The sequence below is a fragment of the Equus przewalskii genome, chromosome 1 (genome assembly GCF_037783145.1).
Source record: "Equus przewalskii isolate Varuska chromosome 1, EquPr2, whole genome shotgun sequence".
Lineage (NCBI taxonomy): Eukaryota > Metazoa > Chordata > Mammalia > Perissodactyla > Equidae > Equus > Equus przewalskii.
The window spans coordinates 64,542,254-64,554,889 of NC_091831.1; the positions used below are offsets into that span (position 1 = coordinate 64,542,254).

At 37.9% G+C, this 12,636-nt stretch overlaps 1 protein-coding gene across 26 annotated transcripts in view; it reads right to left on the minus strand.

Moving 5' to 3' along the window:
- KCNMA1 (potassium calcium-activated channel subfamily M alpha 1) overlaps positions 1-12,636 on the minus strand; it is a 719,065-nt gene that overhangs the window by 248,401 nt on the left and 458,028 nt on the right. For all 26 annotated transcript variants that reach the window (XM_008519122.2, XM_008519119.2, XM_070612927.1 and 23 more), the window contains one exon: positions 2,685-2,760. In XM_008519122.2, the coding sequence (XP_008517344.1) occupies positions 2,685-2,760 (76 nt within the window). The remainder of the gene's footprint in view (positions 1-2,684; positions 2,761-12,636) is intronic.

A 12,636-nucleotide genomic window follows, 5' to 3' on the forward strand; every position in this document is an offset into this window, starting at 1 on the left:
TCAGCCTCACCTTCCCTATCTCTCACATGCAACCCCAGCCTCAACAGCATAACACCTAGCTTTCCACAAGGCTTACCTAAGATACCCCTTTTGCCTTGAAAACATCATTGACTGCCCCACACTCATGCCAAGCCTTGCTAAATTACCCTCCTCCGTGCCTCACACCCCTGGGCGTACCTGTATCTCAGAGCAAGCACACTGCCAGTTAGTCTGGCTCTCCCGCCCCCAGTGAGCTCTCTAATAGCAGGACAATATCCTAGTACCCACCTTGCTGCTGGCACAAAAGGGTGCTGAATTCAAGCTTGTTGAATGGACTCAATCACCTGATAGTGACCATAAGCAACAGGGACTGGGAAATCCAGGTTGTGGGGTTGTGATGAAAAGCACCCTCTGACAATAGAAGGAGTTTAATTCCAGGGGGCGGGTGGTGCTGGGGAAATGCAGACTGCCCAGCAGCCTGCCACTCCATGACTCTTCCCGAGGGCCACTCTCTCTCAATTTACAGCCACCTCTTTCCCTAGCTGGCTGCTCAGCTTTCTCCCCTCTGCCCTGGGAGAATGAGCCACCCATGGCTGGAGAGTTAGCAGGTGGACTGTTCAGCAGGATGCCAATGCTACTTCCTGCATCCAAAAGAAAGACATTTTCTCCAAGGAATGGGAAGCCCCTGGGTCTCTCAGCAAAAGTCCAGAAAAAGCTATTTTATTCAGATGGCTCATCATTCTCCCAAGTCCAGAAAGGATCCACACAGAATACAAGGAAGGTGAGAACACAGTTCTCTTCACATTATTCCTCAGAGTAATGGCACCTTCCTAAAACGCTGGTGTCAGAGAAGCAAAATTCCCCTAATTTATGAGGTAAATGCAAAACAGGGAGACAGAGGCATTATACCAGGTTAGAGTGTGGATGATTACACATAAAACTGTCCCTAATAGAAAAAACAAAAACAAGTGTCTCTTAAGGACAGCCCCTGTACTCACCGATTCTACCTTTCAAGATATCTAGTGGAGCAAATACAATATGGGCAAACATTGGAGATTGTTAGCTTTGTTGATAATTTTAATTTCAAGAGTACCATGAGTTCATTGCACCGAAGAGCCATAAAAAGGCAGAATCAAGATTATTGTCACTAAAAGGAAATTGGAAGAATAACAATATTCACTCTATATCAATGATATTGATTATTGTTATGTGCCATCCAGTTGGCTCCAACTCCTGCTGCACCTATGAATGCATGATGCCCACAATGTCCTGTCCTCAACAGCCCTACTCAGCTCCTGTAGACTCATGCCTACGGTTTCGTTTTTGGAATCAATCCATCTCACATTTGGTCTTCCTCTTCTCCTGCGGCTTTCTACTTTTCCCAGCATTATTATCTTTTCCAAAGAATCCTGCCTTCTCATGACATGCCCAAGGTATGACAGCTTCAGTTTTATCATTTTATATTACATACTATTAAATAGAGGGCAGATAAATTCTGACTCCAAGATAATGAAAGTGAAGGGTGGTAGGACATACTACAGAAGACTTCTATGACATTAGACGCTCATTTTCTTTTTAACTTGGCTATTAGAAAATGAATTGACCCCACATCCACATAGACCAATAGTTGGGGAGGGGAAACCAATTTGGATTAAAACAAACCAAAATAAACAAATAAAAAACACTGAGACCCAAAGAGGAAGACCAAGATCCAGTTGCATTTATTGGTTGTGACAAAGTTGGGAAGCTGAGTCCCAGCTCAGTTATTGGGAAAACGGCGCTGAATCCAAAGCCCCCAAAATGCAGGTACGTTAATTATAAATCACAAAATACAGAGGTGCCCCGTTTTTAATCACTTATCAAACATGTTAAAGCCAACCAAAGAGGAAATGGAACATTAGCAGTGAGCTTCGTAAAGTGTAATTTCCTATAAGAGAAATTTATGACCTGTACTTATTCTCCATTAGAGCACATCTAACCTCTTTTATTAGTTTATTCATCAAGGCAGCCCTGGGCTCGGGCCAACTCTGTGAAACCACAGGTCATCAGGAAAGGAATCTCTGGGGGATTTTTCCTCCTGGTCCAGTAGTGTTTTCCAGATCACAACACAGTTAACAGAAGTAGCCATGGTGCATTCGGCAGGAGGTTTTTAGGTATTCCCCAAAAGGCAATTCACAGAGCAAGCTCCAGGGGCTACACTAGCTGTAAAGTGAACAACTAAAATGTACTTTGAAATGAAATGATTTTCTGTTTGCCGTATGAGGTTTGTGATTGCCTCTCAAAGAGTATTGCCTCTATTGCTTTTACAGCCAGGTGCAGTTCTTATTTAGTGATGTAATAAAGAGGCGATTTAGAACCTGGGAGCAAGGACTTCCCAGTCAATGAGCAGATTTATCCCTCACCCACTGCGCACCTCTCCCCAGGATGTTAGGCTGATTTCCAAGCAACCTCACACAGTCCCCCAAAACTGTCTCTACTTCCCCACATGCATGGCTGTTTCTCTCTCTTTACCATACAGACCCCAGCCCTGCAAAAGAGAGCAAGCCAACCCCTATTCTGGGCTTTCTCCACATCTCTGTGTTAAACCACTCTTTCTGTGAATGAAAGAACTTCAACTTTATTGTGATGAAAGCAAAGACATTTGATATTTACAACTTGGCATCGGGGACTAGAATGAGGGAAAAATATGAAAAATAACATCTTACCTTGTTTTAAGGATATTCAGAAACTGCAAAATTTCTGAAAACTGGATCAGTCTGAGAGCTCTTAAAAATCTCAAACCTGGAAAGAGAAATGAAATAGAGATGCTTTATTTACAATGTGTGGTTTTAGCTGTTTGATTTACAGCTGCCAGGGGTGAAGGGAGATGAAGTTCTTGCAGAAGATTGAACCATCTGGTGCCTTGGACTTAGTCCTTCCTTTTGATTCTTGACTGGTTTAATCTCAGCTGGTAAACTGACCTCATTACGGGAGGCCTGTGAGAGCCTCTGTAGAGGAAGGTCTGGTGGGGAGAGCCCAGTTCAGTGAGCTTTCTCATTTGTCCATCTCTGATTTAAAGCACTGTTTTTAAGTTACCTCGTTGTCTGAGAGGATTTTGTTTCTGAAAAATACTGGGAATAGCTCAGGGTAACCCTTGTGCTAAGAGTAGATTAGGAAAAAATCAGATAACCTTATATCCTTGACGGACTTTATTAATCTTTATCTTTAGTCCTGATAAAATGAAAAGCATAGCCCACAGTGTTATCTGTTTTCTACAAGGTTCCATATTTTTCTCCCAATCAAAAAAAAAAATCAGATCCGTAAGATCTCACCCCATAACTTTAGGATTCAAAACTTATATATAATTCTACTTTACTAAGTGTCAAGATAAATGTTTGTCCTTTCTAAATCAGCAACCTCTCATGAATGGAGAAGAGCCAGTGTTCTAGGTGGCAGAAGAGAGAGGGAGATGGGGAAGGAAGACACAACTAAGGATCAAAGGAAATATACAATATTGTTGTGTTCTTATAGCCCAGGGTAAAACATATTTCTGTTGAGATCAAATTCATCAGTCAAAAACATTCTGAGTCACTCATGGGGCTTTGATGCTTGGCCATCATGCAAGAGAATTGCTTACAAAATACTGATTAGCACAGCTTGGAGGTACTTTCAATATCATGTCCTCTCCAGAGGGGATCTTCTTTTGCAGATTTTCTGAAAGCATTTTATTAAGTGTCTCCACGTGCCAGGGTGGGCTAAAGTGCTGACAGGCAGGTCAAAGTCAACAGGTGAGACTTTATTCTGCCCCCAAAAGTGAAGCAGAAAGGGGAGTAGAATGCACAGTGGTGGGAAGAAGCAGTAAGGATTCACTAGAGATCCAGGAAGGATCAAGGAAAGGAAACAGACTGAAGTGTTTCCCAAACAGCTCCACTGTGGGCCCAGTTGATTACTTCTTCTTTAGCATAAGGTAACAAGGAAAAACCAACCTAAAGCCCTTGGGGGGAAATCCCCACTGCACAAGAGGGAGAAAGGATAACGACTCAAGAGGAAAATTTCTCATCTGAAAAGGATTTGCCTTCATGAAGAGAAGATTTTTTCAGAAAGCACTGGCCTCTAGCCTAAATGATATTTATATTCCTTTTATTAAACAAGAAAGTGCAGAGATGAGAAGGGATGTTGATGAACTGAAAAGGCTCAGGAGCCAAAACACAGTCCTAACCAAACTAAAGAAAGGTTGACGTAACACTGCTGAAAAGTGAACTGGAAGCAGAGTGCAAAATGGGGAAGTCACCTCAGACCACAGAGAAAATAACAAAAGAGAGGAAAAAAGATGAAAGATGAAACTTCCGAAGATAGAAGTGGATATCACAGAGATCCAGCCTATGAATAAAATGTGTTCCCAAGGAAAGTACAAATCACACAACATGTAGATCATAAGTAATGGCCAGGACATGATGGGAAAGAACTTTCTAGATATGAAATAGTCACTCGAGATTAAAAGGTAAAATGAATGACCAGCTCTTAGAGACCAATGCCAAAAAGTATCTGACCTTTTTTCTTCAAATTTCAAGCATTAAAATAAATGAAAAAAATAAAAATAGGAATGATGTATCAGGGTGGGGAGAGAGTCACCATTAACACAACTAAGATCATATCATATACACAGCAGGTGATAAACAGCAACTGGGCAACACGCAGAATGTTAAAACAAGGAGAGTCCAACCCAAGATTTTTATACCAGTCAAGTAAGTTGTTCAACAGTAAACACAATTGAAAAAATATTCTCAAATATCCAAGGTCTCAGAAAATACATTGTTTGCGCAAAACATCTTCAAAGAAGTTCCCAAGCCTTATTCAATCAGAATGAACAGCGGGGACTGGAAGGCGCATGCTAAACAAACTGCTTTTTGTCCTAAGCATCCAGCACACCAGATACAGCTGATCTCACTCCATCACCATCATCACACACTACGGAAGATAAAATAACAATTTAGAAACTTGAGGCAGAAAAAGACTGTCTGCGCTGAAACCAGTCAGGGACTTAACGAATGCTTTAGTAATGAATTACCCACTAATAGTTTTATCCTGAAAATCTTGTTTGTGCATATTTTTTTTCCATTTATGGAAACAAAAATAGAATACAAATGACCCAAACTTTGAACTGATTTCTTTCTTTTTATCATTAAGTGATGCCTTTTGCATCCTGTAGTATTATTTGCTTGTAGCTTGCCATTGTTTTAAAGTGACTCACAAAAATATAATAGAATAAAAGCTTTCCTTTTAATTGAGATGTACGAAAATAAAGGTGGGGAAAAAAATGAATGCAGCAGCCACAGGTCCTGTACACTTGCTAGAGGTAAAGTGTAGATCTAGCCCCGAGTACTATGTCAACAAAGGCAAGCAGGGAGACACTATAAGATTAATAAGCTATTAAAAAGAAAAACAATGGGGCCAGCCCAGTGGTGTAGTGGTTAAGTTCCCGCACTCTGCTTTGACAGCCTGGGGTTCACGGGTTGGATCCTGGGCGTGGACCGCCACACTGCTCATCAAGCCATGCTGTGGCAGTGTCCGACATGCAAAATAGAGGAAGATTGGCACAGATGTTAGCTCTGCAACACTCTTCCTCAAGTGAAAAAGAGGAAGATTGGCAACAGATGTTAGCTCAGGGCAAATCTTTCTCACCAAACAAACAAACAAACAAAAAAGAAGCCAGTTCTCAGGAGAGCAGTTTTTCCCAGGATGAAGACCAGAGAGAAATGTCTCCCTGCAAAAGGAACTCAGGATCAACAGGAGCAACATGCTCATGGGCTCAACATAGATGGGCTTTCTGTATTTGATTGCTTTGTGTTGGTCATTTTCAAGGCATTGGGTTTCATTAACGTGAAGGAGTAAACAAAGTTCTACATGGGTTAAAAAAAAATCAGTCTACATTTTATCCTTAGATCAAGCCAAGCTATCTGGAGAAAAGGTGGGTCTGAAGTATGTATCCTTCAGCCTGCAGTTCACAACAGCTCCCTAACTGCTTTCTGTCTGGGACCCACTGAGGATTATTCTCGGCACAGCAGCCAGAGTGAGCCTGGTAAAAGGTAAAATGGATCACGCTACCCCTCTGCTCAGAATCTTCCCACGTCCCCTAGTTCACACATAGTAAAAGTCAAAGTCCGTCAAGGACCTGCAGCAACTCCACCTACCGCTTCCTTTTGGAGCTGACAGCCTCCTCTTTCTATTACATTTCCTCTGATCTGGCTGTCTTCCTCAGTGATTCTTGACTGTACAGGCATGCTCTGCCTCATGGCCTTTGCAAATGCTGTTCTCTCTGCTTGGAATGGTCTTTCCCAGATGACCACATGATGCACTCCCTCACCTCCTTCAGGTGTTTACTCAATGTCACTATCTCAGTGAGACCTTCCCTGGCTGCCCTAACCAAAACTGCAACGCCCCCTCACCACCCTCCAAAACTCTTTACTCCTGTTGTCTGCTTCACTCTTCTCCACAGCATGAAGCACTAGTGTTTTATGTACTTATGTTATTTCCTTTCTGTCCTCTTATTTCTAGTGTCAGGTCTGTGAGAGGAGGGGCTGCTGTCAGCTTCGCGCATGGCTTCACTTCACGTACCTAAAACAGTGGCTGGCATGGTGGAAATGCAGTAAATACTTGCTTGAATTGAATGAGTGAATCAAACTTTTGAGAAAGAATTAGATGGTGGAGAGCTAAAGGTTAGATACTCTGAATTCAGAACTCTGAGACCACACACTGCTTACTGAAAGGAAAAGCCACAAGCTCTGAAGGTTCACCTGACAGAGGTCAGGGCTGACGCTCTCAGGAAATATAAAGAAGCCCAATCAGGGAAGAGCCTTCACCAGTGGTCACTCTGCTGCATCCAGAGAGGTTCTCAGGAGCATGGACAGCAACCTCAGGTTACAGAAGGAGGCCAAGGAAAGGGATGGGCAATGCCTAAGTGACGAATTATTCATCTTCTTTGCTTTATACTACTATATTCGTATTATTTATTCCATACAACTTAAAATCTCTGAAATAAAATGATTTTCTAAGGAAATAGGAAATGGCTATAACAGTTGTGAGCAAGAAAATGTGTGTGTACCAAAAAACACAAATTATGCCACCCCCCCACAAAGGTACCAGGTCCAGATGGTTTTACAAGTGAGTTCCTTTAACCTCACTTGAAAATGGAATTTTCTCCCTTGTTCTGTGCTCTGTATTGGTTTAGAAAGCTGGCATTACCTAGAAACAGGTACCCGACACATTTTTAAAAAATTGGCAAGCTCATCACACTAATGACTAACCACAAGAATCCTACATAAAACACTAACATATCCTATCATATATTAAGTGAAAAATGAGTTGTAGTGGGTGTTGTGGGGTGCAGCCCATATCCCTTCCTTCTTCAGGGATCTTGATTCATCCCTGGCTCCTGGGAAGTGACCTTACCCAAGGCATGGGAATTTTTTATAACTCCCCAGATGATTCCATCGTGCAGACAAGTTTGGGAACCACCAGTTTAGAGTATCTTTTCTTTACTTCTTTTAACATTTAACTTGTTAATCCATCTTGATGTGTTTATTTATTTTTGGTTAATAGTGTACCAAAGGGACCAAGTTTTATTTTTTCCCCTAAACAGTTAGCAAATTTCCCTCTACCTGAGTAATCACTTGAAAATCTAAAACTGGTAATATACCCACTAAACCTGCTGCCTCTTTACTTAAAGTAATTTTAAAGAACATGCTGGCTAACTATAAGTTAGAAGAAATCAATAGTATAATAAGAAACTAATTATAAAATAAAGCATTCACCTTAAGATCTTAGAGAAAAAGTAGTCTTAATATTAAGATGTAGATGATTTCTACTTTAGTGTTTATAATCAAATAATGAGAAAACCAACGAAGATTAAAAGTGATAAAATGTTCCAAATTATTTTATGGTGGCAAACCATAACAATAATATTATAGACAAAATAATATAAAGTACTGGCTGATCCAATAAAGAAGCAAATAGAAAAAATGTCGTGCACAATTAATTCCTAATAAAACTTGAAAATCTCAAGGAGGGGACGACTTTCTGAAAAATGTAAACTTTAAAGTTGACACACACTCACAAAAAAATTATAGAATAATAATTGAGATATAACTTGAGAAATTTATTAACAGTTTCCTCTCAGAGAATTTGTACACATATAATTTATTATTAAATTCTTAAAAATGTTTACATTTTACTGCAATACTAAACTATTCCATAACACAAAAAAAGATGGAAAGCTACATAAACCTGGTACCAAAAACTGACTTTCAAAGCACAAAAGTAAAATAATCTCACTAAGATTAGAGATGCTAAAATTCTACATAAAATATCAATAGAGAAAATTCATTAAAATAATAATCCAGAGCATTCTGGTTAAACATAGCAGATTGAACCAAATAGTTTATCTCTGCCTCCTCTCAAAACCTCACTAAATAATACTAAAGGGGGAAAAAAAACAGTATAATCTCGCAAGGACAAAAAGAAGGAAAAAGAGACTAAAGTATATAAGAGAAAACGATAACATGTTGGTAAATGAAAAGTGGATATTCTATTGGAAAACCTAACTTCACATTTGTACAACATATATAGTAAGAATATATATATATATTCTTCTATATATATTCTATCATATGTATTCTAAGAAAAAATATATTATCCATAATAATAACATAATATCAGAAATGTCCTTGGAAAATAAATTTCGATGAGGAATACCACAAAGACTGAGACAGAGATGGGGGGTGGGGGGATCATAGTGAAGAAAAGAAAAACTGTTCAAAAGATGAAATGAGGTGACTGAGACTGGAAGGAGGGAAGCTGCGACAACGACACTGACTGGGGCACAAACAAGATCACCCAGTACACAGTATAAGTGTGGGCATTTTAGTTGTTAAAGCAATATCCTGAGTGAACTGGAACTCCTAGAAAAAAGAGGTTTTGTCCACAGCTGTAAAACCAGCTATTGGACCAAAACGCACTGCTGCACACTCCAGCACTCCCCAGACAAGTTGCAACAAACAAAGACAGCATTCACATACAGCCCAGTAGAAAATCTCAAATGCAAAGAGGAGCATCAAATCAAGAATCACCAAACATCTGAGGAAAGTCAATCCTTCTTTGAAGAAAGGCACAGATTCTAGCAAATTGACACCTTGAGGATACAATATTGACAAAGCAACAACTTTAGAAAAAGTTTAATTGGAACACATAAAGAGTTGTGAGATAATACGTCAACTCAACAAAAATCAACTAAATATCTTAGAAATTAAAATCTTGAGTATTAAAAATTGAAAAGACTAACTAAACAGAAGAATGGACATAGCTACATACAAACCAGAGGGCTGGACTATCTAACAGAGGTCTCCTCATACAAAGAGACAAAAGCATGAAAAGTACAAAAGAAAAATTAAGAGACATGGAAGACAGGGGTTCATTCCAGAAGGAGTAAAGGCAATAGAAAGCAGGAAAAATTCAAAATAATATTAGAAGAAAGTTTCCCAGACCAAAAAAGCAGTCTGCATCCTCAGACTGGAAAGGTCTGCTAAGTATCCAGCAGGCTAAAATTTAAAAGACCCAAATCTAAGCATAGTATGGTCAAATTTTAGAACATCTGCGTGAAGATATAAACCCCTCAAAGCAGTGAGAATCAATCTATTGTCACAATTTTCCTGGCTGCACTAGATGCAAGAAAACAAAGGAAAGATATCTTCATAATTCTCAGGATAAACTTTTTTTTTTTTTTTTTTGGCGTATAAGCCTCCATTTTTTTTTTTTTTTAAAGATTTTATTTTTTCCTTTTTCTCCCCAAAGCCCCCCGGTACATAGTTGTGTATTCTTCGTTGTGGCATGTGGGACGCTGCCTCAGCATGGTCTGATGAGCAGTGCCATGTCCGCGCCCAGGATTCGAACCAACGAAACACTGGGCCGCCTGCAGCAGAGCGCGCGAACTTAACCACTCGGCCACGGGGCCAGCCCCTCAGGATAAACTATTTTGAGCCAAGAAAGACATACTTAGCTGGCTGGTAGAAAAATAAATCCAAAAAGAAGTGATAAACAAGAAGCAATGTGGGAAAAGAGTAAAAGAAACGGATTACTTTATATGTTGACTGAATATTATAAAAAATAATAAATAACAGTAATGATCCAAAAGTAAAACCTCCAGATGACACTATATGGAAGATGGAGGTATGAAGGAGAAAGGGCAGTGAAGGTAAGAAAAGTGTGCTAAAGTTCTTGTCTTGCTTCAGGAGAAGATACTACTGATTATTAATAGAAAATTGATACTTATATTAATTAGACATCAATATTGATACTAATATCAATATTGATATTAATTAGATATCAATCTATAATTGATATTAATAGAAAAATTTACATTTAAGTACATGTATCAAAAACTTAAGAATATATTTGGAATTATAAGTTCCAAATCTTAGAGGGGAAAACAGAACAAAAGAATTTGATCAATTCAAATAAAGGAAAAGAATTGTGAAAAAGGAAACTAAAAAAAGCATATTAATTAGAAAATACTACTGCAACAGCAAAAAGAGCCTAATTATGTTAGTAGTCACAACAAAACTGAATGAGTTAAATTCATCTGTTAATAGACAAAGACTCAGATAGTATATAAACAGCAATAACACATTCCAGTTGCACGCTATTTGTAAGAGATACACTGAGAACAAATTTATAGGAAAGTTAGAAATGAAAGGCTGAAAGATATGTAGACAAATGCTGACAAAAAATGAGGCAAACAAAGCAATAACAATATCAAATAAAGTGGCAGCTGCTGTGGAAATGTATAAAAGAAATAAAGAATAATACTTTATATTGATAAAAGGAACAATCCACCAAGAATATGTGACAGTGAAGAAACTTTATACACCTAAGAATATACCTTTGAGATACATACAGAAGAGAACCTGACAAAAATGCATCAAACAACAAAAAATTGGCAATGACACATCACAGTGGGAAACTCTAATCTCCATTTTTCAGAAACCATCCAAAAAGTAAGCAAAAATACAGAATATTTGCAAAATATAGAATTCCTTGGGATTTATTCATATATATCTATCCGAATGGATGGACAGACAGAACATCTGTATATTCTTCAGTAAACAAGGATCACACATTCTTAAGTAACAACCACTGAACAGTCACAAAAACTAACCATGTATTAGACCACAGAGAAATTTCACCAAATTCCAAAATTCAGAAATCATATAGGCCACATTTAGCACAAAACAACAGAATAAGAAAATCACAAAAGGATAGGGCAAATAGATTATATTATATAGAGAAGAATTTAATATATGATAAAGAAGTCATAACAAACCAAGAGGGAGGCAAGCACTATGCAAGAATAAAGGAACAATTGCTTCAACCTAACCCATTCAATCAATTTAAACAGCCACCTCATATCACAATGGCAATTAATTTGAGAAGAACTAAAGTTAAATATAAATAATAAGCCATGTAAAAACTGAAGAAAATGTAATTATATATTTATTAGTTCTCTGAAGACACGAAGGATTTCTAAACTCAGAAGTGAAAGGAATCATAAAAATTTTTAAATATCAGATCAGCCATCATAAAAACATCAAAATTCTACATGTCAAAAAAAAGTAAGGAAGATAAAATGATAACCTACTAGAAAAATAACTTAATCAAATATGATATAATATGGATAAATTCTTTGTAATGTCAAAAGCATGTCTGTAAAATACTAGTTCACTAGTTCATGAATAGGCAAAAAAAAAAATCATAAACAGGTACCTCACGAAATCAGAAATACAACTAGTAAGCAACCACTAAAAATTATTACACTTGGCTGAAATAAAAGAAATGCAAATTAAACAAAAATACAGTAACATTGTGTTTATTGTACTTCACTAGCAATAAATTTGAGTTTCACCTACTAGAGACGACTCTGCAATGAAACTCTTATAATTTGATGATGGAATTGTAAATTGATACAGCATTTTCAAGTAACTCCGCATTCTGAGACAAACTGACTCCATCTCTGGGAATATAGCCTAAGAAAATATGACAAAATATGGGAAAATGCTACAAAAACAAAGATGTCCATTGCAAAATTATTCATTAAAGAAGAAAAACAGACAGCAGCTTAATATCTAAAAATAGGTCTGCTTAACCTTAGTCCATCTTCTTCCCGGGATATTATATGAGTTCAAAAAATAATGTAACAACGAGGAAAATGCTTATGATATAATGTTAAATTAAAGCAGTAGGCTATAGAAGACACAGAAAGTAGAATGGTAGTTACCAGAGGCTGGGGCAGGACGGGAGGCGGGGCGTGGGCAGCAGGGGGAAGAGTAACTGTTTAAGGGACACAGTTTCAGATTTGCAAGATGAAAAGATCCTGGAGATCTGTTTCACAACAATGTGAATGCACTTAACACTACTCAACTGTACGCTTAGAAACAGTTAAGATGGAAAATTTTACGTTCTGTGTTTTTTACCACAATAAAAAAAATAGCAAACTGGAAACACTGAAGAAAAAAAGTAAAATATAACATGCATGTTCTCTATGATAAAACTATGAAAACTATAGGTATGCAAAAAATAAAAACTAGAAGAATAAATAAAATGATGAAAGTAGTTGTGTTACAGAGGGAA